Source organism: Cebus imitator, unplaced genomic scaffold (assembly GCF_001604975.1).
Source record: "Cebus imitator isolate Cc_AM_T3 unplaced genomic scaffold, Cebus_imitator-1.0 Scaffold199, whole genome shotgun sequence".
NCBI classification, from domain to species: domain Eukaryota; kingdom Metazoa; phylum Chordata; class Mammalia; order Primates; family Cebidae; genus Cebus; species Cebus imitator.
In genome coordinates, this window is record NW_016107514.1 from 2,420,905 (window position 1) to 2,446,952 (window position 26,048).

Below are 26,048 nucleotides of genomic sequence, written 5' to 3' on the forward strand. Positions count from 1 at the left end.
GAAGGGAGGGAGGGATGGAAGGAGGGAGGGAAAGAAGAAAGGGGAAAAGAAAACCATTTCCATAGAAAATGTGAGTTGCACTGTATATTCACTATAATATTTAGTATTATTAAATAAGAGTGAGCAAAGCTATGGCCAAGCAATTGAAAAAACAAAAACAAAACAAAACTTTGAAACCACAAAGAACCAAGGCAATGTAATAACCTTCTAAATAATGGAATTACTTATACTATATGGTTAATGCAATTGGCAATACGGAACCCCTTCATAAAGTCCGTCTCACCCCTTAAGGAATGTTGGACTAAAAATCAGTTTTTGGTGGCTGCTACTGGATAAAATGTGAAAAGGAGTTTTACGGAGAAAATAGCAGATGCGTGGAGCTGCCCAGCCTTTACTCAGGATGCATATTCACAAGCCCTTTTCTTTTCCAGTCATCTGACAGTATGAAAATGCACTGTTTTTAAAAGTACTGTTTATAACCTACATAAAAGTTGGAAAGTACATGTTTTGAGAAACCACATTAGCTTTTGGAACCACTAATACAAATGGAGTGTTACAAATGCAGGTTCATTGCCTGAAAATAGAATATAATGGGATCCTGTAAAATATGAATTTTAAATATTGGACGTGGGATCTTTCCTGTCATGTGTCTAAAGAGCTTTGTTGCCTACATTATGTAGAATGGGGAATAGGTACTATATCATTTTCTGAGGCAAGTCCTATTAGCTCTAAAGAAAAGGCCACATTCTTCTGCTTTTAAAATAAAAATCAAAAATAAATTTTAGATGATTTAATCTTGTTCTAATGTTTACTTTCCATCCCGGTCTTACTTGACTCCTATTCTCAATACATGTTTAAGTTATTTATTGCAAGTTTAATGTCTCAAATAACATTAGATTTCTTGGAAATAAGATTCATTTATTTAAAATGTGCACATTCTGCTCAGAACTGTTCCGAAGGTATTTTAAGCAATAATATCTTAAAACTACTTAATCTAACATTAATATTAATTTACTTAATGGTAAAAGAATATTTTATGCAAGAATTTTTATAGCAAATATGAAATGTGCAAAAGGTATTAATAATGTAATTTTTACAGAATGTGAGAAATGTACAGAAGAGAGAAAATTACATAATTTCTTTGATGTGAGCATTACAACAAATACTAATTGATTACTGAAACAGCTTAACTATCTAGCTAGGTTATGTAATTGTTGAACTAGAACAAAAATTGTTATATAGTACAATTAAATACAGAGAGTGATTGTTTTGGATAATTTAATGTGTAAAACTAATAAGCTGTGGATAACAAAACGTTGTAGGAGACATATCATCCTATATCATACTACTATATTTAAGTATAACCTTATATTTTCATGTCAAACTGTCTGATATCTTTATTTTATGACAATAAATTAGCCTGAAGCAATTTTAGTGAAAGTAATATTGTGTAGTTTGTTATGACTGGGTAATATTTTCTGTACAAATTAAGAGAAGAGTTCAACAGCACTTTGCATTTTCAGAAAATGCCTCCTGCAGTTTCGCGTGTAGCTGTTGATACTGTGCTATAGTGGCTGTTTCCCTAGGTAATCTGAAATAACTTTAACATTAGCCAAATAAAAACATTGCAAGAGAAAAATATTTTGTACACACACAGTAAACAAATGCGTACATATTTAAACAATATGTATCTGCATATGCTTACATGCACATACATATACTTATAATGATCTACAAAGTTTTCATTTAACTGGTGATTTTACTATTATTTTCTTGTGTCCCTTTTGTTACTTTCCTCCTATCATTTCATATTTCAGATATGACTGCATTTACGTAGAGATAAAAATAATATCTAGGCTGGGCACAGTGGTTCATGCCTGTAATCCCAGTACTTTGGGAGGCCAAGACAGGTGGATCAACTAAGGCCAGGAGTTCAAGACCATCCTGGTCAATATGGTGAAACCCCATCTCTACTAAAAATACAAAAACTACCTGGTCATGGTGGTGCATGCCTGTAGTCTCAGCTGCTCTGGAGGCTAAGACAACAACATTGTTTGAACCCGGAAGGCGAAGGTTGCAGTGAGCTGAGATCGTGCCACTTAACCCCAGCCTGGGCAACAGAGTGAGACTCAGACTCCAAAAAAAAAAAAAAAAACCACTACATATTACTTTCCATATTAAAGACCTTTCCACAGGCAAGTTGAGGGCACATCGAGCTGATTCTTTCCACTACTTCCCGCCTATTGATCTTTCCAATTAATGATGGAAACAGTCAAATAAACTTGCCATGAGGGGGAAGTACCATAGTTTCCATATGTATAGTGCTTCACAATTTACAAATGCTCTTGCATATCTCATCTGAATCTGACATAATTACATAGAGCAAGAACAATTTTTACTCTCATTCCCAAGGCTAGTTGGCTAGGAAGTGTCAGAACCCAGACTCCTCTCTGGGTCTCCTTATTTCAAACCCACTCCACCACAGAGTCTGTCCTCACTTCTGTCCTATTCTGCCTTACCTACAAGAGAAGCAGAGCCCTGAATTTCCCACATGCCATGTGGGCAACGAGATTGAAAGAATGGCAGTGTCTGCCAGTCTAGTCACTTTTCCTCATAGTGCTGCTACAGATTCAGAGCAGTGCCCACCTGTAGCTTACTGTTGGCATGAAAGGACAAACCAGTGTGATCTGGAGCAGCTCTAGCATAATCTGCTTATCAGAACGGACCCCAGAATCAAGGAGGAGGTTGAGGACTTGACCATTTGGTACCAGGAAGCTTTTAGCCATTATCTAAACCCTGATAAAATGAACTACCTTTGAAACTATTCAAACTAGAGTGACTGAACTGTCCCTTTAGAACAGGAAGATGTGGAAAACTAAAGTGTGATCTGGTTTACAGAAACTTTGCTTCCAGTGCCTCTGGAAAATTAGCTATTTTCATGGACAGGCACTGATTTAGAAATGAAAGAACTTGGAATAAATGTTACTTCAGAATAATAGAATGGTGAGATCTCTGAGATACTTTTAGTAGTCACAGGAGTGCCCTGGATTTATGTGATTCATTTATATCATTGAGTAAATAAAATGTGCAAAGTCTATGCTAAGTGCTGGAGAGACAGAAAGGTCAGTTCAAAAAGTCTCTGCCCTCAAAATGCTCATAGTTCAATTTGGAGAGTTAGTGAAGTAATAACAGTAGAAAGAGATGTGGGCTGGGATAAGCACAAGATGCCATAGAGCACGTACACAGGTACAGAGAAGGCATCTAAATCACCGATGAGGTCAGGGAAGGATTACTTTCTGATAGTAAGGTTTTCCTTGGCTGGGAGACTTTGAGTTTCTGCCTGTTATTTAATCATAATTAGTAATCTTACTTTCTGGCACTGTCAGAAGTGTTCCAAGCTGGAGGATAAATTTTATGATCATATTATTAGTAAATAAGGGGAGAAATAGAAGGAACTGGGAGCTGGAGAAGTATTTCAGGCAGATGAGGTGATGGGTAAGCATAGAGGCAGGGGTTATCTGGACATATGAAAATCACTGAGCAAGGATAAAAGGTAGAGTGACAAGAGAAAGTAGAGAGGTAGATGCAGACAGGAGTGATGTCAAAAATACTTAACAATTAATTCCCTAGGACTCAGTTTCCTTATTGGTAAAATAACGTGTATACTGTCTGCGGGGTTGTTGTGAGGATTAAATGAGTTAATGCATGTGTGTGCCTGGCATATAAGTAGGCACAGAATCAGCATTTGTTGAATGAATGAATGATTGTCACATTTTTATCTAGGAGTATACTGATGACCATTTAATTTTAATGGATCAGCAAGACCACACTAGGTGGTTTACACCTGTTAGCATCATGTGGTGATACTTTGTTCTCCAACTTTTTCAGCAAAAGGGCATCACATGGTGACATTTCAGAAAGTAAGACAAGAGGCACCAATCATCTTTCACAATGCAGAATAAATAAGGCTTTCAATAGAAGCAGGCACGCTGTTTCCAGCAAGTCTTCCCGTTTTGGCTTTGACATGCTTTTGGCAACATACGATAAAATGGACATTGTCAAAAAGGAGGATGAAGTATTTGAAAAACACTATAAGAAAATCAAACAGGAGTAGGGAATGATCTAGGATAAAGGGGGTAGTTAGAGCTGTATAAGCAAAGACACTTTGGAACTGAAAATCAAAAATACATTGAATGCATATGCCTTCAGAAGGACACATCCTATGTGTGAAGATTTAAACTAAAGCAAGGAGAATTATTCTATAATCTTCATAACAATTTGGATACATCAGCAGGGAAAGTAACATGAGATCCTGAGGTTTTATCAAAGGCAAGTAGACAATAATAACTACAACTGTGTAGTATTTGAAGATGTAAAATATAAAACGTCGTATACTTTGGATATAACGATGGATTGAATGACTTCTCAGATTCCTTAAAATGTAAAAGATATGTTAACAGAGCTTTGCTTCAGTTCACAATGGACAAATCCATACTCATATTCAATGTCCTGAAGGATTTGCCATTTAATCCAGTTCTTTAAAATGACATATTTTCATATCTCTTTTAAAAAATGGAGTAGCTCTAGACTGACCCTCATGTGTTTCGAATTGGTCAGGGTGCCTGAACATACCAAAATACCATTCCACACCTGCCTTACCCCTGGGAGAGCTTAATCACAAAAGTCTATTCCTATCACATAATTGTTAGACTTAGTCAAAATGTAATTTGTCTGAGTAATAATAATAGGGAAGTGAGAATCTCCGTCTTAATAACCCTGTACCTTCTTATTTTTATTTTTATTCGATACTACCATTTTTAATCTCAAAATTATTCAAGAATTGTTTGTCCTTGGACTTTTTTAAAAGTTTTATCTTTTCAACCCACACTCAATGGTCAGCTAAATACAACTTCTCTGTTGCTCTTTTTAACACATCTGTTGTTCTATTCCCATAACCTTTCCATTGCCTTGACTTACTAATCTTATATTTTTCTTGTTTTGAGGTTCCCAGAACTGAGCATACTCTTCCAAACCAGATATGTGTAAAAAAATGTTCTCACCTTTTTCTCTATGTGTCTGTTGGATACTGAAAAATATTCACTGTGATTAATAAGAAATAACAGCAATAAAAAGTCCAACCCCCCAAAGTAATTACTTTCATACTTTTCATTCCACATATATGTTGAATTTAGGTACTGTGGTAAATGAGGTGAGAGCTGATATGATGTGGAAATAAGTGAGTTTCGGCAGCACGTTTGAATGTGCTTCTCAAATTGTTTCTCCTTCATAGATGGATTCAGAAAAAAATTTGTCTAAAACATGAAAAGTCAGAGGAATGTTCTGAACAAATCATTTGAAACTGTGCTGAATTTAAACTATGTGGTATAGTTTTACAGCTTTAATAATTATAGAATTTCAGAAATTACTTGGGAATGTATTTGAAAAAGAAGGTCCCTACAAAGAAGCAGAAGTCTTTGCTCCTCATTTTCTGATATCAGACACCCTGTGGAGGCCTTTTTTGTAAAATCCGTATTTTCATTTTATTAAACTTATTTTCATTAAAGTCACCAGAATGGTTTTGTAGTTAAGCTTTCATCCACACATTCTTTTCTTAAACAATACAAAATGAAAATGGATTGCTTGGTGCTGAAAGTTTGGGGTTAATGAAGTTTTCTAGAAACTTGCATTTTTTTTTCTTTCAAATGGAGTAATGCTTTCATGATATAGGCAATTCTTGTATCTTTATTTATCACTGTTTCATAAGTTTGTTTCTGTCTTTGCATAGGGAATTAAAATAGAATCAATGACTAATATAATGAAAGCAGAACAAAGATGGGGTGAGATTAGTATAGGATTGTAGTTAAAGAGTGTTGTCACTTACTAACTGGTGTCATTGGGCACTATTTTTGTCCAAGTTCCACAGAAAGCAGAGCCTGCAGCAAAAGCTTGAATGTTAATGCTGGGAATGCAAGCCCAGGGAAACCAGAGTGAGGGGAAAGTAAGCAAGGCAGGGAGGCAGGGAAAAGAAAACATAAGGTGTATATTTCCAAGTGGCCATAGCTTTGCAACAATTCATCACTGGTTGCTGGGTATGAGGGACACAGAGGTGTCACAGAGGACACCATCGGCCAATCCTTCCATGGGACAATAGGGAATTCCCCTGCACTCTCAGGGTATGTTACCCCAAACCGCCTCAGCTCCAGCCCAGGTGCAGAGCTTCTCTATATAAATTACTGCTGTGCTTGGGGACACCCTGGTTTGTGGTTGTGGTGGCAATAGAAGCAGTGCCTCTGGAGGCTACATGGGAATGGCATGAGCTACTCCCGGAAGCAAAGGTCAGAAGCCTGAGGGTCAGGCAGGCTGAGCAGATCTGGGGAGCATGTAACTGGATCCATCACAGACAAGTTACTGGCTTCCTTTGTGTTTTGTCATTTATAAAATAAGAGTAACAAAGTTACAGGATTATTACAAAAATTAAATGGCTTCATATATTTGGTGGAATTAGAGAGTGCCTCTAAAGGAAGAAGTTCAAACTGGTTTGAACCACTGTGGCATCATTATCTTACTTGCAGAGCTTACTAAGTGACTACTTAAAATAATACTAAATAAAAGAATAACCTGAATCATAAGTTTGGTGTATTTGTTTAAAAACAAAAAAAACACAACAATGAAAAACATTGCATTGTAGCCTTACCCTTCATAGCTGAGGGAAACTGTTGTGTTTCTCTCTTGAGATTAGTGCCATTGAGCCACACTGTACAACAGTGTTTACAAGGACAGGTTTAGGATAAATGCATAGTATTATTATTATTGAAAATTTCAGTTTTCACAGTTAACAAAAATAATATCTAATATTCCCCAGATAAATATATCACTGGGACAAAAATGAGAATACAAACTCAGCCTCAAAGTGGAATCCAGCTCCTAAGTTGTGGGTCTAGCACTGTTTTTTGCCCACCCAAGGCCAAGTCGTCCAAGCAGCTGCTCTGAGCCCGGGCCATTCTTCCTCTCCATACTATTCAGATGTGTAGTCGAGTGTTTACCATTCAAGTTCAAGTGAACGAGCCCAACCAAGAGGGACTGCTCTTCCCTAGTTCAGCTCTGTGTGCTCCTAGGTTGGAATGCACATCCATACAAAGCACTAGCAGAGTAACTTTGCTTTCTTTTCTTTGGGTGTTGATAGCCTCAGCTCAGTCTGATCTCTTTCCTTCCAGTGTGATCCACTTCTGCAAGTGTGCCGCGCTCAGAACCAGTTTCATTCAGCTGGGCTCGGCATGGAGGCAGACTGACTTAAGACTATCTTGCATCAAGAGGCTCGACCTTGACACTAGGAGATAAATAGACACCTATTCCTTCTCCAGTGCCTCCTGACATCTTTCCTTGAGACTGGTGAGGATGTGCAGTTAGTGTGGGAGTTAGCTTTGCTCAATTTCCACTGGATCTCTGTGACTGTGCATGGGAACAGCATTAGAACTATGCACATTATCACTCCTCATTTGATGCTTAACTTTCAAAATGCTTTGCTTCTAGGAAACAGCAGACTTCATTGCACAAACTTATTTCTTTTGTTACCAAAAAAAAATAGATGACTTATAATCTTATATTGGGCCAAGGAATACAAAAATGGAAATTTTATTTTAGGAATATTAGCCTCTCTAAAAATGATTTATTATAATGCATTTTGTAAGAAATATCAGATTGACCCCCTATTATAAACATTGCCATTTTTAGCCCTTCTTTCAAACATCAAAGTATCAAATATTCTTTCAGAAAACACCCAGAAATGTAAGCTTTTTCCCTTTATAGGCAACACAGTGTGGTACTGTTTCGTGAATTCCATGAGGCTGTTTTTCCCCCTCAGCAGCAGTTTTCTGATTTTCTTTTAATGGTTCCCCTAAAATGTTCCCATTTTCTGTACCAGTGCCAATGACTGATTTACACTTCACATTCTATTTTTGACTTTCCTTGTCTTTGTGGTTTTAGTAGCCTAATATCGCCCATTTTTGCTCATCATTTACTATGTTCAGATGTTGCTAGATTTCTCCTTTCAATTTTTAAATAGAAGAAATAATAACTACCTAGTTTCAAAGCTCTTTGGGATTATGGGTTTGGTTAATATCCTCTAAAAACAATTTCAAAAAACTGAAGTAGAAGATTATGAATGACTTTTATATGATTGCATCCCCTGGTGCTTTGAAATAAAAACACAATAAAGAGTCTAAAAGCGCTTGGTCAGGAAGGCTAATCCTGGGTTGATGCCATTTACATTTAGATTTAAATAAATCAGCCTATTTATTCTTTCAAACTTTGCTTCAGGTTTTAAATTGAGAATACATGGAAATTAAAAGCCCTAGTATACTTAGATATATTTTGAAAAGTTATGATGCCTAAATTCAGTTGACTTCTAAGTATAATAACTGTGATAATTATACGGAGTAAGGAAATGCAGTTATGTTTAATGAAAACACTTTTATTGCAAAAATTACTAATAATGCTAATCTAATCTGTAATCCAGGTAGAGTGAAGTGGGGTCATTAGAATGTGGTAATGTGAATACCGTGCCTTTAGGCTTTTCGGGTGTACACATACACACCAGCTATAAATAGCCATTGAGTCTATTTCCACTTCTTATGGAAATGGAGTATAAAGCTGTAGTCAGAGTCTGATTCCTCACTCTTTATGAATGTTGGAGTAAAAAGCAGCATGTCATAGTAGAAAGCTCTTCTACTAAGAATCCAGACCTCAGTTCTGTCCCCAGATAGGCCTCATAAACAATAAAAAGTCTATTTCTTCAATCATGACATGAGAATCCAACAAGATGGTTTCAGGAATCATTGTAAAACCACACTTCTAAGACCAAGAACTATAATTATACTTTAAGTGACAACTGTCCACAAGCCCATGGCATGGGGTGCATTCTAAGATTGTTGGGTCAGCAGGAGGCCTGCTAAGCGTCGTGGAACCAGCTCCTGGACTGGGTGTGGTTGGACGCAGCTGTGACAACTCAGTGATAACGTTAACCTAATAGAGTGGGGTGGGAGAGGTCCGATGCATGCTGCGATCTTGGCTTACTCTTCTCCACTGGGCTCAAGAGCGTGTCCAATCATAATCTTTTAACCACAAGGGGAATGACTATGCTTGTTCTGATACACACATGTATTTTTATTTGGCAGCTCAAGATTCTTCAGAAAGAGGGCATACACATTTTATTTATAGCCAGGTCTCTTGATTCCTGGCCAGTCTATGTGTTTTATATTAAATAAAATTTTATTAAATCAAGTATTGAGGAAGAACTGAATCTAACATTTGAGTGATGGTGTCCTGGCCATTTCTGTACTTTCTTTTCATTTTATTCTTTGTTGTTGTTTTTGTTCTCTTTAAGGGCTTCTGTGCCTATGTCAGTTTTAATCCACTGTTAAGACTGAATCAACTGCCTTCAAACCATTCTCTAAAAATTGAACTTCTTCCTCTTCTGAAGTCACCACCTTCTCTAGAAAGATAATATATTTAATCCAGCAAATATGTTTCCATTTTTGTTACTTAGGCAATAAACATTTCTGAAGAACTATTATGTGCCAGCCCTAAGTTATAGAGGCACTAAAGATAAGGAAGGTGTGCACTGTTTTCTCTGGTGGCTCATAGTCTAGTGGAATCAATCCCCCAACAAAACCTGCCCAGAAACAGAGGGCTGCTTAGGGGAGCCCAGAGCCTGGAGACAGCCTAGCCCTCACTAAGGGGAGGTGAGGAGTCTACAAAGCAGTGCCACAAGTAAAAGGGAAGGAAAGCATTCTGAACAAAGAGGTGTGATTATGTGTGTGGGATACACGGGAGCACAGGAAGTGGATGTGGTAGGAACTGAGACTAAAGAGTCTCCTAGCAAAATTAACATGGCTCTTCTCCTCTAGAAAGCAAGTAATAACATGAAGTAAATGCATTTCTATATTGTAGGCTCCCCAGAAATACGCTTTTGGAGGAGTTCTGAATATCCTGGTAGTAATTTTTAACATGGTGAAACCCCGTCTCTACTAAAAATACAAAAAATTAGCTAGGCATGGTGGTGCGTGCCTGTAATCCCAGCTACTCAGGAGGCTGAGGCAGGAGAATTGCCTGAACCCAGGAGGCGGAGGTTGCGGTGAGCCGAGATCGCGCCATTGCACTCCAACCTGGGTAACATGAGTGAAACTCCGTCTCAAAAAAAAAAGCCACCTGTATTAGGGTTCTCCAAAGAAACAAAACCAACTAGATGAATGGATAGATGATCTATCTATATCTCTATCTCTCTATCTTTCTATCTTCTACCTATCTATCAAAAGAGATTCAGTATAAGGAATTGGCTCACAAGATTATGGATGCTGAGATGTCCCAAGATCTGCAATTGGCAAGCTGGAGAGCCAGGAGAACTGATGGTGTAGTTCTAGACCAGAAGCTGGCATGTTTGAGGTCCATCAAGAGCCAATGTTATTTCAAGTCATGCCCCAAAACAGAGAAATACTTATATCTCAGCTCAACAGTCAGGCAGGAGGAATTCATTTGCTCTGGTCAGCCCTTACTGTTCTAGTCAAGCCTTCAACTGATTGGCTGAGGCCCACCCACCTTGGGGAGAGCAATCTGCTTTACTCAGTCTATCAATTCACATGTTAATCTCGCTCAGAAACACCCACATGGACACACTCAGAAGAATGTTTGACCAAATATCTGGGCAGCCCATGGCCTAGTCAAGTTGACATGCAGAATTAACCATCATACCCTCTCTTGGTTTTTTAGGCATCCAGGGGTAATCTGCCAAATACTAGGTTGACAGCTCCTCATGACACTTAAAAAAATTCTCACAATACCACAAATTCTGGATAATATGCCAGCATCATTGAGATAATGTCATCACTCTCTTTGATAATTTTTGATATTATTTTCAGAATTGATAGCTAGCTTATCATTATGATTCGGAATATGTTGATACGTTCTGGTGTTGAACTGCATGGGTAGCTAAAAAGCCAGGGCGCGTGGGTTTGCATTCCAGCCCTACCTCTCACAAGCTGCGTAACTTGAAGCATCTAGCTTCACTTACCTGTGACTTTGAATCTTCTCTTGTAAAATATAGGTAATAATATTACCCAACTCTTGGTTTTGTGATGCTTAAATCAGTTAATACATGTAAAGATACAGGTGGCAGGAATATAAAATGTACTTAAAAATATATCTATAATGCATATAGCCACATGTCTTTCATTGTAAAATGTTGTGTTAGTCTTGGTTCAGCATTACCTCAGTATTGGTACTTCTTGAGGAAAGAGCCTTCATCAAAAGCAGTAATACTGAATCTACTCAATTAGCGCACATGTTGGATAGACCCAACCCAAAACGTCAAAGCCTTGAGCTGGCTTGAGAACAGCACCAGATTTAGAAAATGAGTTAAAGAAGATGAAATAGAAAGTAACACATTTATAGAATATGCACAGGCAGTGGAGTATTTGGTTCACTCCACTTCTTCAGTTTAATTTGTTACAGTCAGAGAAACTGTCCATATTTTTAAATGGTTCCTTGGCACCTTAACATGAAAAACATTTGCTAACAAACCAGTGTACTCCAACAGTGGGTGGAGATGAAGAAATACCAGTGAGGCCCTTTGTTAGGTCTTGAGCTGTTAGGAGTAACAGGCAGATTGGTTGGTGCTGGCCTATCTTTGGGTGGAAAGCGTTCACCTGTTCAATGGAAAAGGAACCTGGGGTAAGTCACTTGAACTCTGGGCTCTTGAGCCAGTTGACAGAGCAACTAAAATGCCCAGCTCTTCTTTTTCCAGTTGCGTTATATTTTATTTGCTCTAACAACCACATCTTTCAATAAGTAATTTCATATCTGGTTTGGTAAGTTGCTCACATAATGTGAAATATATTTGTAGGGTGATGTGTGAAGAAATCCTTTGATTCTCTGAGCTTAGTCTCGTGAGCGCCTCCATGTCTTTAGGGAGGTCTTTATTTACAGCTTATGTTGATGTGAATCTTCAGGGCACCCACGCGGCCCTCATATTGCTATAACCTTCTTTTGCTAGCAGTTCATAGGTGGTGGAATGAGATATCTATAACGCAGTGTTTTTTATGTTACGATATAACACCATATATAAGGTATATCCACAGTACCATGGTTTGCACCACTATCAATAACACTATTCTCTTTCAAAAAGTAATTATTCAGAATTGCAAGCTCCCATTTCTGAAATTAGTCCACCAATGAAAATGTATTCAGACCTAGCTCTGTGAAGTTGATTGTGTTCTTCCATTTGATTATTACCTTGGAAAAATTCTTCCTGTAACTAAAGAGAAGTGCTTTGCTCATCTATCAAGTGACTAAAACTAGCTGAGGATTAAGTCTGAACAGAGTGATGACTACTTTCGAAAACTCACATAATGAAAAATATTTTGTTGTTGTTATTGTTGTTGTTGATTGAACTATTTGATAGTTCTCCAATTGTGCTGCCCCTGTGAATTTCTTTCATCCTTTTCCTAACTTGAAAATTTGTGTATGAATTTCTATGCATATGTAATACATGAATTCCATGTCTTTGAAAAATTTCAGAAAGGGGTATTTCATTGTGCCTGTATGTTTTTATTGTTATTCATTGTTATTAATATTCTTAGCCATGGTTATAGTGGCACATGCTCTTTTCAGATATTATTATAAAGTTAGATGTTTTTGAATCAGGAAGCTATTATGGTGATGCCAGTTTTAGCCTATTATGAAAACTCTGCACTTTTTTGAGAGCTAAACTCAGAATCCACCGAGCTGTGCCTTCGTGTATTTTCCGTTATTCTTTTCCTTCAGAAAGCATGCCATTCATTTAATACTTCATTACAACTGAACTGCAATATGTATACATGGCGTGCAAAATGAGCCATTTTGTTTTAAAACAGATTGCAGATGAAAGGAAACCATTCATTTCTTGCTTGCTTGCTGTAATTACTAGAGCACTAATTACTCCAAATCACTGACATCCAGGGTCAGTAAGGATGACAACAGAAACATCAAAGGAAAGATGCGGCTCGCTTGCTGTGACAGATTTTCCATAGTCCCAGCCGCAGTATTTTTTTATGGCTACTGTTTTCCAGTTTGATGGTTAAAAAACAAAACAAAACAAATAAAAACCAAACATACCCACAGTCAAGATTGCTGAATGTTTACTATTATTTCATTCGCAGTTTGACGGTGAGAACATGTATATGAGCATGACAGAGCCCAGCCAGGACTATGTGCCAGCCAGCCAGGTGGGTTAATTAATCTTCTCTGCCTTGTTTCAAATTGTAATTAAACAAATTCAAAGAGTTGCATTGCCAATGAGTAGCACTATCAGTAACTGCCGCAATCAGGAATAATCATAATTTATAAACAAAGCATTTAAGCCTTGTTTCCAGTTAATGAGATAGAGCTGATAAAACGCCGGAGTTGGCATTTGTTGAAAGATACTACCTTGTTTCCTCTCCAGAACGGCAAGCAGCTGTTTTGCCAGCATGATCTTTCCTAAACAGTTGTTTTACCTTTAGGAAATAAAGTCTTTACAGGTGCAGGTTATTTGTGCCTCTGACTGTAGATGAGTTAATCATTATAAGCTACACGTGTCACAAATAGCTTTAATTATCAACGGCTGGGGCCATTTTCAACAAAATGTAATATTTGTAACCCAAATCCCATGGCCGGTGGGGCCAGAAGGCTGCTTTCAGGATCTCCTGGGGAGGTAAGGAGTGAGAACTGGGGAGGAGTTTTCAGGCCAAAAAACATGATATGATTGAAACCTTTCAAGGGCATCTTTGTATACTTTTCACTGGGAATAGTTGACAAAGTATTTAATCATGAGAAGTGACAACAAAAGTCCAATGAGAATGTAAATGGTAACATTTATAAAAGTAAATGCTTGACTATTTATTTTTAGATACTTAAGACCAGGTCCTTTAATTCAGTGGAATATTTAAAGCAAAATTATAACTGTCCTTGGATACCAGCATAATATCAAATATAAGAACATTGTGGGCAAAAATAAATAAATGAGTAAGTGAAAACAAGGGAGAGTTCACAGGAACATTTTGTTGACATAAACGTATTTTTTCTAGAATGGTAAAAACCATGGTAGATTGGAGTTTCCTTTATTTGTAATTCTAAAATAAACTCTTAGTAATGTTCAATGCCTATATATGCACTCGTATAGATTTAATAACTGGGAGGAGTTGGGGAATGGGGTTGAGAGGGAGCATAAAACTTTCTTTTCTTCATTAAGGTTCAGTGAATTAAATCTAATGTATATGTTAAGGGTGCACTCTGTGAACAAAATGTCTTGTACTTAACTCAAAACAGAGGCAGGCCTGCATCTCCCTGAACTTTGCATTTAGAAGTCATTAGGATCACTGCCTTCTCTGTCAGATATTCTGGAAACTACAGTGTATTGTTCAGCTGAAAAGGTCATTGTGAAGTTCAAAGATCCTGACTATATTTCCTTCCATTCAACTGAGCTGATCGCTCTAAGAATACCTTTGGAAGGCTGAGCTTTGCCTTTAGAATTCTTCCTTAACTGAATTCATTTGGCTAAGTAGCCTCCAAGATCCATAGGTAGTTCTGAATAGGACTGTTTGATTAAAAAATGAAAAATGTTACTATTAATTTTCTTCTAACCATCAATCCCAAAACTGTACTGACAAGTTTAGTATTACTATTAGATTAAAGCAACCTGGTATCATCTCTTTGGTGCCTTTAGGGTTTTGAAGTGTAAGAGCTAATTGAATTTGTTTGAAACAGTAGAAACACAAACTCAATAAATGATGGCTGTTATAAAGCAGCTGCTCCCTCTCAGAGAATCATTATGTCCATCTTAAAGAGTTCTGAATAAAGGATTGGAAATTCAGAACATATACATCATAACGACTTAGCTCCTTAGATTTTTAAATTCAAGTACAATGCATAATATTAAGTCCTTACTGAAATCAAACAACTAACATTGTTTTTCCTCATATGTCAGTCAGGAGTTACTAAGAATGTTTTGAATACCAGCGATAATTTGTAAAGAAGTGAAGAGCCCCAAATACTTTTGTGCTTTTTAAAGATAGAGCAGACTTGTGAGCCAGAAATAAACACTTAAAAAAATAATGTAGTATGTATGAAAATGTTTTTAGAATGTGCTATTTTAAAAATTAGACTTGTGTAAGATAATACATACTCTGGAGAAAAATAAACCTCACAAATTACATAAGTTGAATGGCCTTAGCTAAATTTTACGCTTAACATTCCTTTTGTTTATTGTAATGTGTTATGTTCAAGAATTCATTACCTGGTATTCTTTTAGGGAATTTTAATCAAGTTACCCCTTTAGGCAAACCATAAATGAGATTTTAGTCATCCTCCAGGAAAAAAAAAAGTAGTTTTGTTCCTTTTCCTACATAACATCAAACATCTGCATAGTTTAGTAATCCAAGACAACTTGCCTCATAGCATCACTCAACAATTATAATTCCTGTTCAATTTTCAAATCAGTACATGCTTTGGGCCTTATAGACTAAGTTGCTAAGTAGCAACATATGGCGCACTACTGCTCCTGTGACGTTGCTGCAAGCAAATAGCATAATTCTAAACTTGAAATGATTTTTATAGAAAGCCAATACTGGAACTGCTCCAGAAATGGAAGTACACTGTAAAAATTAATGATATTCTTTTAGACAGTCCCAAAGGGCTCTTTGGCACTACCTTCTGCATGCATTCTCTACCTCTTAAGCTGGAGTATACAAATCCTTAAAACTTTTGGCATATAGTTTTATAATTGATAGGCAGCTTTTCAATTGAATATACCACCCTATAATAAGCCTGACAAGTATGTAATAAAAACCCATAAGATTTCCACTTTGGTGCCATTCTTAGAATACTGTTTTCTTCTATAATAGCTATAAGTTTGCTGGTCACTCAGTTTTTTAATTTAAACATTATTTAACTTTTTTCTTACTCTAGTTAGAATTTGAACCATGCAATTCAAGATTTCTTTGTGTGTTTCCAAACCCTGGCTAAAGGGGCCCTGTTGCTTAATACCTCCTGAACTTTGTCCTGTTAGAGCTTGTGGGAGAATGTGGTGGGCTGGTGAAAGGAAGCGGGATGAGCGGCTGGTCAGAAACCCACTTCTTTCTCATTCTGAACTTGTCCTGTTTGATTGAGACACAATATCTAGACCGAAAGGATACAAAGTAGCAATATGTAGGATCAGCAAGTCTAGAGATGTAACTTGCAGCATGAGGACTATAGTTAATAATATGATATTTGGGGCCAGGTGCAGTGGCTCACACCTGTTATCCCAGTACTTTGAGAGGCTAAGGCAGGCGAATCACTTGAGGTCAGGTTTGAGACCAACCTGGTCAACATAGTGAAATCCTCTCTACTAAAAATACAAAAATTAGCCAGGCATGGTGGTGGGTGTCTGTAATCCCAGCCACTCAGGAGGCTGAGGCAGGAGAATCACTTGAACCCATGAGGCAGAGGTTGCAGTAAGATGAGATCACGCCACTCCACTCCAGCCTGGGCAACAGAGCAAGATTCTGTCTCAAAATAATAATAGTAATACAGTATTTGGGATGTTCACTGAGTGAGTACATTTTAGCTGTTCTGGCCACACACACATAAAACAGGTAACTATGTGAGATGATAGATATGTTAATCTGCTTCATTATATTAACTGTTTTATCTATATGTATCTCATAACATGTTGCACACCTTCAATCTATAGAATAAAATGTATTTTATAAAACATCTGGACCAGTATTTTGTTCTGCCAATGGGCAGAACAAAACAGAGGGGCATTGGGTGTCCCACGTCAGCCCTGACTTTTCTCCAGAATTTTCTCAGCCCATTCAGATATGCATGCTACCGGGTTCTGTTATCTCCTGGTAAAACTTCAGCCCCTTTCTCCAGCCCCTAGAATAATTGTAGTGCCTTTTGTAGTCCTTTAGATGAGGCTGTCCTCAAAATGTAAACGTTCATCTGAATTAAATACATCAAAGGAAGCAGAAGAGAAGTCTGGTTCTCTTCATCAGAACTTTCTGCAGCACTAGGTTATTTTATTTGATTTTTCAGTTTTGAATATGTGCCATGACTTTCCCCCATTCTTTCCTCTGCTGTGGCAGTTTCAAGAATACCTTTTTCTGCTGGGCATGGTGGCACATGCCTGTAATCCCAGCACTTTGGAAGGCTGAGGTGGGCAGATCACCTGAGGTCAGGAGTTCAAGACCAGCCTGGCCAACATAGCAAAACCCCATCTCTACTAATACAAAAATTAGCTGGGCATGGAGGAGTGCACCTGTGATCCCAGCTACTCCAGAGGCTGAGGCAAGAGAATTGCTTGAACCCAGGAGGCATAGGTTGCAGTGAGCCAAGATCACGCCACTACACTCCAGCCACGGGGACAGAACAAGACTCCATTCCAAAAAGAAAAAAAAACAATGTCTTTTTCCACGGCTGCCTGTTCATTCATTCTGTTTTCCACAAGTACCCTGGACTCAAGGACCCAGCTCTTCATTTGCCTGCCTCAGTTGGCAAAAGGACTGATCTTTTTTATACAGGAAATAATCCTTAAATATTAAGGAAGAATTAGAAGATTTTACTGGCATCAGGTTATAGAGAAGCTCAGGTTACTTGATTGAACCAGATTTTTAATAAATCACTTCCTCTTGGACCTTGGCCCTTGCTCTGCTAAACCATTTCCTTCTGTTTTGTTCCCCCGCCCTGCTTCCTTCATCCTCTCTCTCCCTGCCCACCACCTTCCTGCTTTCCTTCCTTTCTTCCTTGTTCATTCCATGAACAGTTATCCTTTAAGTTTAAACTATTTTTTGTTGTTCATTCTGAGCATTATAGTAAACCCTAAATATAAAATATACTGGCCCAAGATCGTATTTTAGAGGATTCTGAAATTATGAGCAGTTTTCTCTCTCCCTAATCCCAACTCCCTCTGGAATTCTGTCTCTTACTTGATCTCTCAAATCTCAAGATTAAAAATAAGAATTATAAAATATAGCAATATTATGTTTTCCTGGAATCAGTTACAACTAAGCATTTGACATGCAGTTCATAAGGTACATTTTGAATATAAAATTGAAGAGCAAGTATATATCCTGGACAGCTTTCATGTGAATTTCAGGTTTCATTTCTAACTCCACGGGGTACCCGTCCCTGATAGTAGCTCAAATTCAACATATCGGTTCATCAAACCATAGCTCATCACCTCCCACCTGCTTCCTCACCCCCAAACTTCTCTTTTTCCTATATGGCCTAAGTGTTACCAACACCTGTCCAAACGCTCATGGCAGAGACTTGGGGAGTCTCCCTTGTCATTCAGCCTTTGATTAATTCCAGATAGTTTGATTCTACTTTTTGGCCCAACTTTTGAATCCATCTCCTTTTTTCCAGGTACACAATTTCTGCCTTAGTTCTAGGCTTCACAGTTTCTCAGGAGCTCATCTTACCTTCTCTCATTTCCTTTTCCTCATCTTTGCTGAATGATACACACCTCAGCACCTCGCCATTGTCTACAAGGCTACTTTATTGTGGTGTGTATTTGTCCCTGGGTGGCAGATGGCACACTGGTATCACCAGGGATGCCCTTATCTCGCTCACCTGATTGTGAGCTCCTGAAGGTAGGGCTCATTCTTGTTTCTGTTTGGCTCTCCTGTGCCTGGAATGTCTGACATATCAGAGGTATGCAGCATTGTTTGTTGAAAGATGATGAACAAATCAACTAAAATATTTTGTGTATATTTTTTAATCATATAAATACTTAGAGTCTTACATTGCAATGATTCTTTTTTTTTTTTTTTTTTTTTTTCTGAGATGGAGTCTTGCTCTGTCACCCAGGCTAGAGTGTAATGGCATGATCATGGCTCACTTCAACCTCTGCCTCCTGCCATCATGCCCGGCTAATTTTTGTAGAGACAGGGTTTCACCATGTTGCCCAGGCTGGTCTTGAACTCCTGACCTCAAGTGTTCCTCCTGCCTTGACCTCCCAAAGTGCTGGGATTACAGGTGTGAGCCACCTCGCCCTGCCCCCATTGCAATGATTCTTGACCCTGCATTGCAAACATTTAGCAAACCCAGCCCTGTCCTGTCCATTGCAATAGACAATGTCCTTTATCTGCATGCCAGTGCCCTTATGTATTAACAGGAGCTTCTAGCACTCCCTCCTCCTTGGAGAATTATTTCAAGTGCAAGACTCAAAGAGTTAACATGATAATAAACTAGATAATGACAGTCAGTGCTTGTTACAATAACATGCTGTTGTTTATCGTCAGGAATGCAATGTATTAGAAAGAGTAGTGTGCTTCAAATTTCTTTTTGTACAATAGTCTCTTGAATCTACTGTTAGAATTATGCTTTAAGATTTATAAATATATTAATGACTCTATTTTTTTAATTTCCTGTTTTCCTAATGAGAAAATTCTCCAGGTTAGAGTGTAAATGAGGTATGACAAAAAGGACCTAGAAAGTATATTTTTAGAGTACTTTCAAAAAATAATCTCTTTACTGTGGGCCATAAAGTCTCCATGATCATGATATAAGTTTAAACTGTAAATTAGACCAATTCCTTTTAGACTGGTTCCTTTTGGCAGAAATTTCAGAAGTAACATTAACTTGACTTTTTGACCTTTGACCCAATAGAATGATAAAGCTGCCATGCTCTGAGTAATCAAGTTAGTCTAACAAAGTCTGGCATCTTAACAAGCCCAGACTAGTTACTCAAACCAGTCTTCAGTGTAACATTCAAATGATTACTCAGTGCAGTCCTGGAGGTATTCATTACAGACAAAATTGCTCTTGTTGCCTTGCATACAAGCTGAGTTTTCAATGGGAAATGAAAGGATGCCTGGAAAAATAGGCCACCTAATTAAGTTAAACTACTCTAGCATTTGGCTTGACATCTTCATTACTCAAAATTAAAAAGATGCTTCACTTGAGCACACAAGTTACTATTGTTTATGTTGTTTTCTTCCTAAATTGGCTTCGTACATGGAAGTCTGTTTTTCAGCATTATATCTTGAAATAGCTCACATATTTCTTACGGTTTATAAAAATGTCTTAATGGCTGTATGGATACTGAATACTGGCACCATCCAAATATATATCTTAGGGCTTAGGATAGTCAAACACACATTGGTCTTTCTACATATTTTGTTGGCCAACCACATTGATGTTGCTGAACTCTAGGTAATTCTTGACCCACCCTGCCTTTATTATTACTATTATTTTAGTTGGGTATTGACTCCATTAGCTATAAATGATCATCTACATGAAAATATGAATTCCTTAAAAAAGTAAATAGGCCATAACATTTAAACTGAAATTTATTTGTCCAGTAAAAGTGTTTTATGTCAACCTTGCCAGCAAAGGAGCTATTTTAGGAACATTTTAAAACATAAACACATGTAGAGCACACCATCTACTGATTGCCAGTTTCCACTCATTGACACTAATGAGGCTGCTGACAGGTTAAATGTTGTATATCATATACATTTCCAAGCTGAGGGATCTGTGAATATAAGGCTCATTTTTTATTTGTTGCTGGATAGACATGAGAATTTTAGAACAATTGTCAAATAGTATGTTTTGTCAAGTATTAGGGAAATGTATTTCAGTGGCAAAAATTATAAAAATATCGGAATGGAATAGCATTAGTGGTAAAAACAGATTCACAAACCTTGCACTCCATATGGAGCATGGTTTACTCAGTGGACAGATGTCAAGTGATGCCAGCATATTTAGGTATTGGGGGGGGGGAATTGTAGCACTACTGCACAGCCTGACCAGTTGTGTGGTAGCGTTTGATACATTTTGAAAGCAGCTATTTGACTTGTTTACAATTATATTTTCAACAATTTTTTTTCTTTAGCATGTGAATAATTATGAAAAACTAAATGATCCTTCCTGTTAAATTTTGTAATTATAACACTCGATATTCTTTTCTGGTGATGCATAATAAACCTGTCACTAAAGAATGTCCTCCAAAGTAAGTATAATATTTCAATTTAAGAATAGTAAAGTGTTGAATAATGTCATCTGTCTATGCTAGCTCCATGTCCAACGTGCTTAAGATTGTTCTAAAGAAACACTAAATTTTCGATATGTCGGTATGTTAAGTAGAAGCAGTTTTGCCTATTTTTACTATAAAAAAACGATGGGGCTTAGAAAAGCTGAGGTGTTTTCCACCCACCTCAGTGTCTTCTCAGACCTCCTCCTGTGTATCCTCACCTGCCATCTCAAACACCTTTGAAAAAGTGCCAAGTTTCCCTTTGCAGTTTCAGTTCCTCAGTTTGGGAGCAGACTAATCTAGACTTCCCAGAAACACAAAGAGGGTTTTAGTTTAATCTTTATCCATATCTGTATTTTTTTTCTCCCGTGTTCCTTCTGATCTATATTATTTTATAGTTTGAGTATTTAAAAATGTAACTATAGCCCTAATGATTTGAAATTAATTGGTGGCTATCTTGGAAAATGTTCTCCATATCCTTTGCTGTTCATAAATTAGGATAATTGATGCTGTTGGTAGCAAAGACAAACAAGTGACTTCTAAGACCCAGCATCAGATTATTCAAATGTAATAGCCTGATCTGAAATTCCCAAGGGCTCTCATGGTCATGATTTGAGACCAGTAATGAAGACTTTTCTGTATGCAACTGGGCCTCCTAGCATTTCAGGAGAGGCCTTCCTTCAAGAACTAAGCCTACTGTTTGTTGTTATTCTCCAAAATCAGAAAGAGAGTGACCTTGGAGGAAATGAGAATGGGGGACAATAGGGATGCCAGGTGAGCAGCTCTATACAGAAATTACCTTCAGGGAAGCCTGGACTCTTCTGTACCATTGCTGCAAAGTTTTTTTTATTTCTTATGCTCTGACCTCAATTAAATGTCTTGCTTTTAAAGATGATGGTAAATTTCAGCAGTAGGAAGCTTCTGCTTGCCTGGAAGTTTAGGTCAGTACTCTCCTACCCTAGTGCCCAGAAAGAATTAGATTCATAACAGCAATAGCTGTCAGTTGGAAGCTACCTGTTTCAGTCAAGGAACTAAACAAAATCTATGCACACATTATCTCATTTGATCTTTACAACAATTCAGTGAGGATCAGAGAGAGAGAATGAATTACCAAACCTGTAAAGAGAGTAAATATCAGAGGTAGGACTCTGACCTTGGAAGGTCTAAGGCTTCTGTCAAACTCCATTCTTGGTCAGCTATGCTTAATTTTATTTTAGAACTTTAAGGACAAAATGTTGACATACTAACTTCAATTCTAAAGAGTATTGAGGTAACTGAAATGTGTCACATATGTGAGAACACTGAGAAATATTAGGGTATGCCAAATGAAACCATGGATGTTCTATCATTTCTTAGTTACAAAGCAGTAATTTCATACTTGTGCACATATAAAAGCTGAACAATCACATGGTGGATATTTGCTGTCCCTGGTTTCCTTGATGCAGATCAGTGATTCCTCCCTCCCCTTCTTGGCCAGCTTTTGCCATGCCTGTCCCACCAGTGCCCAGTTCTTTCCCTCCACACTCCATTACTTTTCTTGTCCAAGTCCAGAACTCTTTTCCCACCCTAGTTCTTCTTCCTTTTCCCCTCCGGGAAATACAGTACAAGAAGTCATCTACAGAAGACATCTCACCCTCCCTCCTCTCTTCCCTAGAAATCCTATTTCTGGGGAACTGAACGTCGAGGAATCTTATCATCATTAAACTGGGGAAAATTGTCTTCATTTTTTCAACTTTTTTTTTTCCACATCCCTATCTTTAGCCTTAGCTTTCTTTGTAGGAAAGATCTACCAAGTGAGATGACCTCCAATATTTAGAGAGATGCACTTGCAACTATTTCCTGGTAAAAGGATCTAAAAAGTAGGAATTGCGTATCCGCATGTGATGAGTAGAAACCGGAGCTCCTTTCTTTATTCTGGATCCCTTGATTAAGGAGGCAAACCAAGAGCACAGGCTCTTGGTTAGCTCTCGTCCTCCGCTAATTTGGCTTCTTATGCAGAATGTGACTTTACACACCCAGCATTTATTGATTTCTACTCAAGAGACAAAATAAAAATGATTGGCCATAAATAAATACATACAGCATGTATTTTTAAATGTATATATACAATATATGCATATAAAATACATTCAATATATACATATAAAAATATACATATTTTTATATTTTAGATACATATAGAAATAGGCCAACTCCATGCTGGTTGTCTGCATATGACTTAGCAAATAGAACCTAGCCATAGGCAAAAATCAATCTAACACATTTCTTTTAAAAAATGAAAATTTATAAAAACTTAAAGGCTGCACATGATTTAAAATAGCATATTAAAATCTTAACAATTATAATCAATTGTTAAAAGTAAAAAAATGTCTGTATAATGTTTCTTTGGGATTCCCATCTACCCAACTTGTTGTATAAATGCAGGCAAATAATTTAACCTCTCTGGACCTCATTTTTCTCATATGCAAAATTCGGGAATGATTTCTTAGGTTTTTTTCTTGAGTGAACATTCTGTGATTCCATAAATAGAGAACTCTGGAATGTTATCCTAAGGAAATAAGTGGATTAAGTTATTTGTCATGGTGCTGTTTGCAACAGGATAATCCAAAACATCCTAAATGTTCAAAACGGAGAATTGATAGAAAAAAATGATAGAACATGAATGCAATGTGCAGCCATTTAAACAATAATGTTGATGATATTTATTGGCATGGAAAATTATTCACAATCCATTTTAAGGCATCAACTTAAATTATATGATGGTGTGATAATAAAAATATAGCTAACATTTATTGATTGCTTCTTTGAACCAGTCTCTTATTATCTCATTTGTCTTATTTAATCCTGATATATCCTTAACAAATTGAAGAGTATCATTATCCCTATTTTGTAGCTTTGGAAACTGAGGCTTAGAGAAATTAAGTAACTACATCTACTAAGGGATGAGCTGAGATTTGTATTTAGCATTTCCAACTCCAAAATCCAAGCTCAATGATCTGACTTTTGTTATTGAAAACTAAAACAAAAGCTCAAAACAAACTAGCAAATATGCACTAAACAGACTGTTGGAAGAAACATACTTTAATAACGTTTCGTTCCTGAGTGGTTGGATTAAAGGCGATTTTTTTTCTATGTATATTTTTAATTTTTTTTAAACTGGTTAACATGCATTATTTATAAAATAAAGCCAAAAAATATAGAGCTGGATCTCAGAATGTATGAACTCAATATGAGAATTGAAAAAGTCTAGATGACCAAAAAAAAAAAAATAGATTGCATTATATATAAAATTATATGCTAAATGATGAAATTAAATGCTTTAATTACCCTTTAAACATTGAATGTGGAATGATGACCTAGCACTAAAAAACATGCCCTAACTTTCAGAAGTGGCTCCTTTCACTTGAATCTGGTATCTCTAATTATTTGTTTATGGTTTGGAGGGGGAGTACATTATTTGTTTTCTGGAAGCCTGGGGATTTTTTAGCCAAAGGGAAGGCTCTTATTTATGACAACTACACACAGTGCCTATTATGAAAATATCCTCTAAAAATACTGCTTGGAGGCTTGTGTAGACCCCCGAGCAATACTGAGAGGAGACAAATCGCTTTCCCATTTAGGTATTATTAATGAATTACAGCAGGAGAAAGCCCTGCATATAAACAGTAAGGACTTTCCTGAAAATCTGTGGAGAGAGAGGCAGAGAGTATTAGGCTACCCTGCTTCACCCTCACCTGATCTTCTTCAGGTGCTTAGCCCAGGACCCCAATACCCCTTGAATCTTCAGTAAATCTCAAACAGTAAACCCTGACCTCAGGGTCTCCCAGCCCAGGCCCCAGGAAGAGCCAGTGTCAGACATTCTCTGGGGCAGGTTCAAGTTGACCCTGTTTTCTGGTGTCATTCAGGCTTTGCACACTGGCTTTTCATAAGTAAAATTTTACCTTACTCCCCAGTCCCAGAAGAGGCCTGCATTAAGCCCAGTAGCCTGAAGTTTGCTTTGATTGGTGGGACCAGTCTTGCCCTTAACATTATCTTAGAGGTTGAAGGCCTGACCTTGCTGTAGAACCTGCCTGCTGCTGCCTGGACATTAGCCTGGACTTGCTCATTTGTCAGTTTTGTGGTCCTCCCCTGGTCACTTATTGCATCTTGGCAGAAGTGTCTGATCTTTATGCCCTGATAACAGTGTAAACCTGCTTATAGCATTCCCTTGATCATCCCACCTTCAAGTAATTCTTCTGTTTACACTCTGATATCACTTAGTTTGACACTTCAAATATACTGCTCTTTATTGAGAGCCTAAGTTGCCATTTCTCTCTTCTCTTTCACTGTCTTTATAACAAACTATGTCTTTTTTTTTCCTAGTATAGAGAGAGAGCAGATTTTTATTGGACTTATGCAAATAACCATATCCCCATAAGAACATGCACAGGTTTTGAATTCTGGAGGAATCAAGTAATGGAATAAAACACTTTTATCTTTGTTTATAAAAATATACTTTGCCAAATGGCTGTAAATTATATATAGCTTAAGAAAAGAAATTTTCTTAAATCTAGAAGACAAAACATTTGAGTAAAGTACCAACAATATTTTAAGTAAAAGTTTAAAAACATGATCTTGATCAGTGATTCAGTCTCATATAATCAACTTTTGTTCTGCTAGTTCTCTATTAGTCATTTCATGACTCCATCAAATTCCTTATTAGAATTCTAGAAATTTTATGTAGTCTGCAGATCTTAAAATTATCAGAAATTTGTATTTAAGAGTACTCGGAGTCCTTTTCATGAATCTGATTGTAAATGTTTTTAGAGAAGAATAAAAAGCAATGATGCTAGATGACTAAAACTTAGAATAGCATGGTTAAAAAGTTGATGAAAGCTTACAATTGACAAAGATATTCAATTATTTTTATTACATATAACATTGTAAGATAATCAGATTATTTATAACTGACACCACAATGAATTTCTATAAATTTATATAATTCTCGAAACATGTACATCAACAAATACATCAAAATGCA

The 26,048-nt window shown here is 37.1% G+C and overlaps 1 protein-coding gene across 2 annotated transcripts in view; it reads left to right on the forward strand.

Moving 5' to 3' along the window:
• TOX (thymocyte selection associated high mobility group box) overlaps window positions 1-26,048 on the forward strand; it is a 309,196-nt gene that overhangs the window by 143,769 nt on the left and 139,379 nt on the right. Inside the window, exon 2 of one of the 2 annotated variants that reach the window (XM_017547563.2) lies at window positions 13,191-13,256. The exons of the other annotated variant lie outside the window; for it this stretch is intronic. Coding sequence (XP_017403052.1) covers window positions 13,191-13,256 — 66 coding nt within the window. The remainder of the gene's footprint in view (window positions 1-13,190; window positions 13,257-26,048) is intronic. 2 annotated transcript variants of the gene reach the window in all.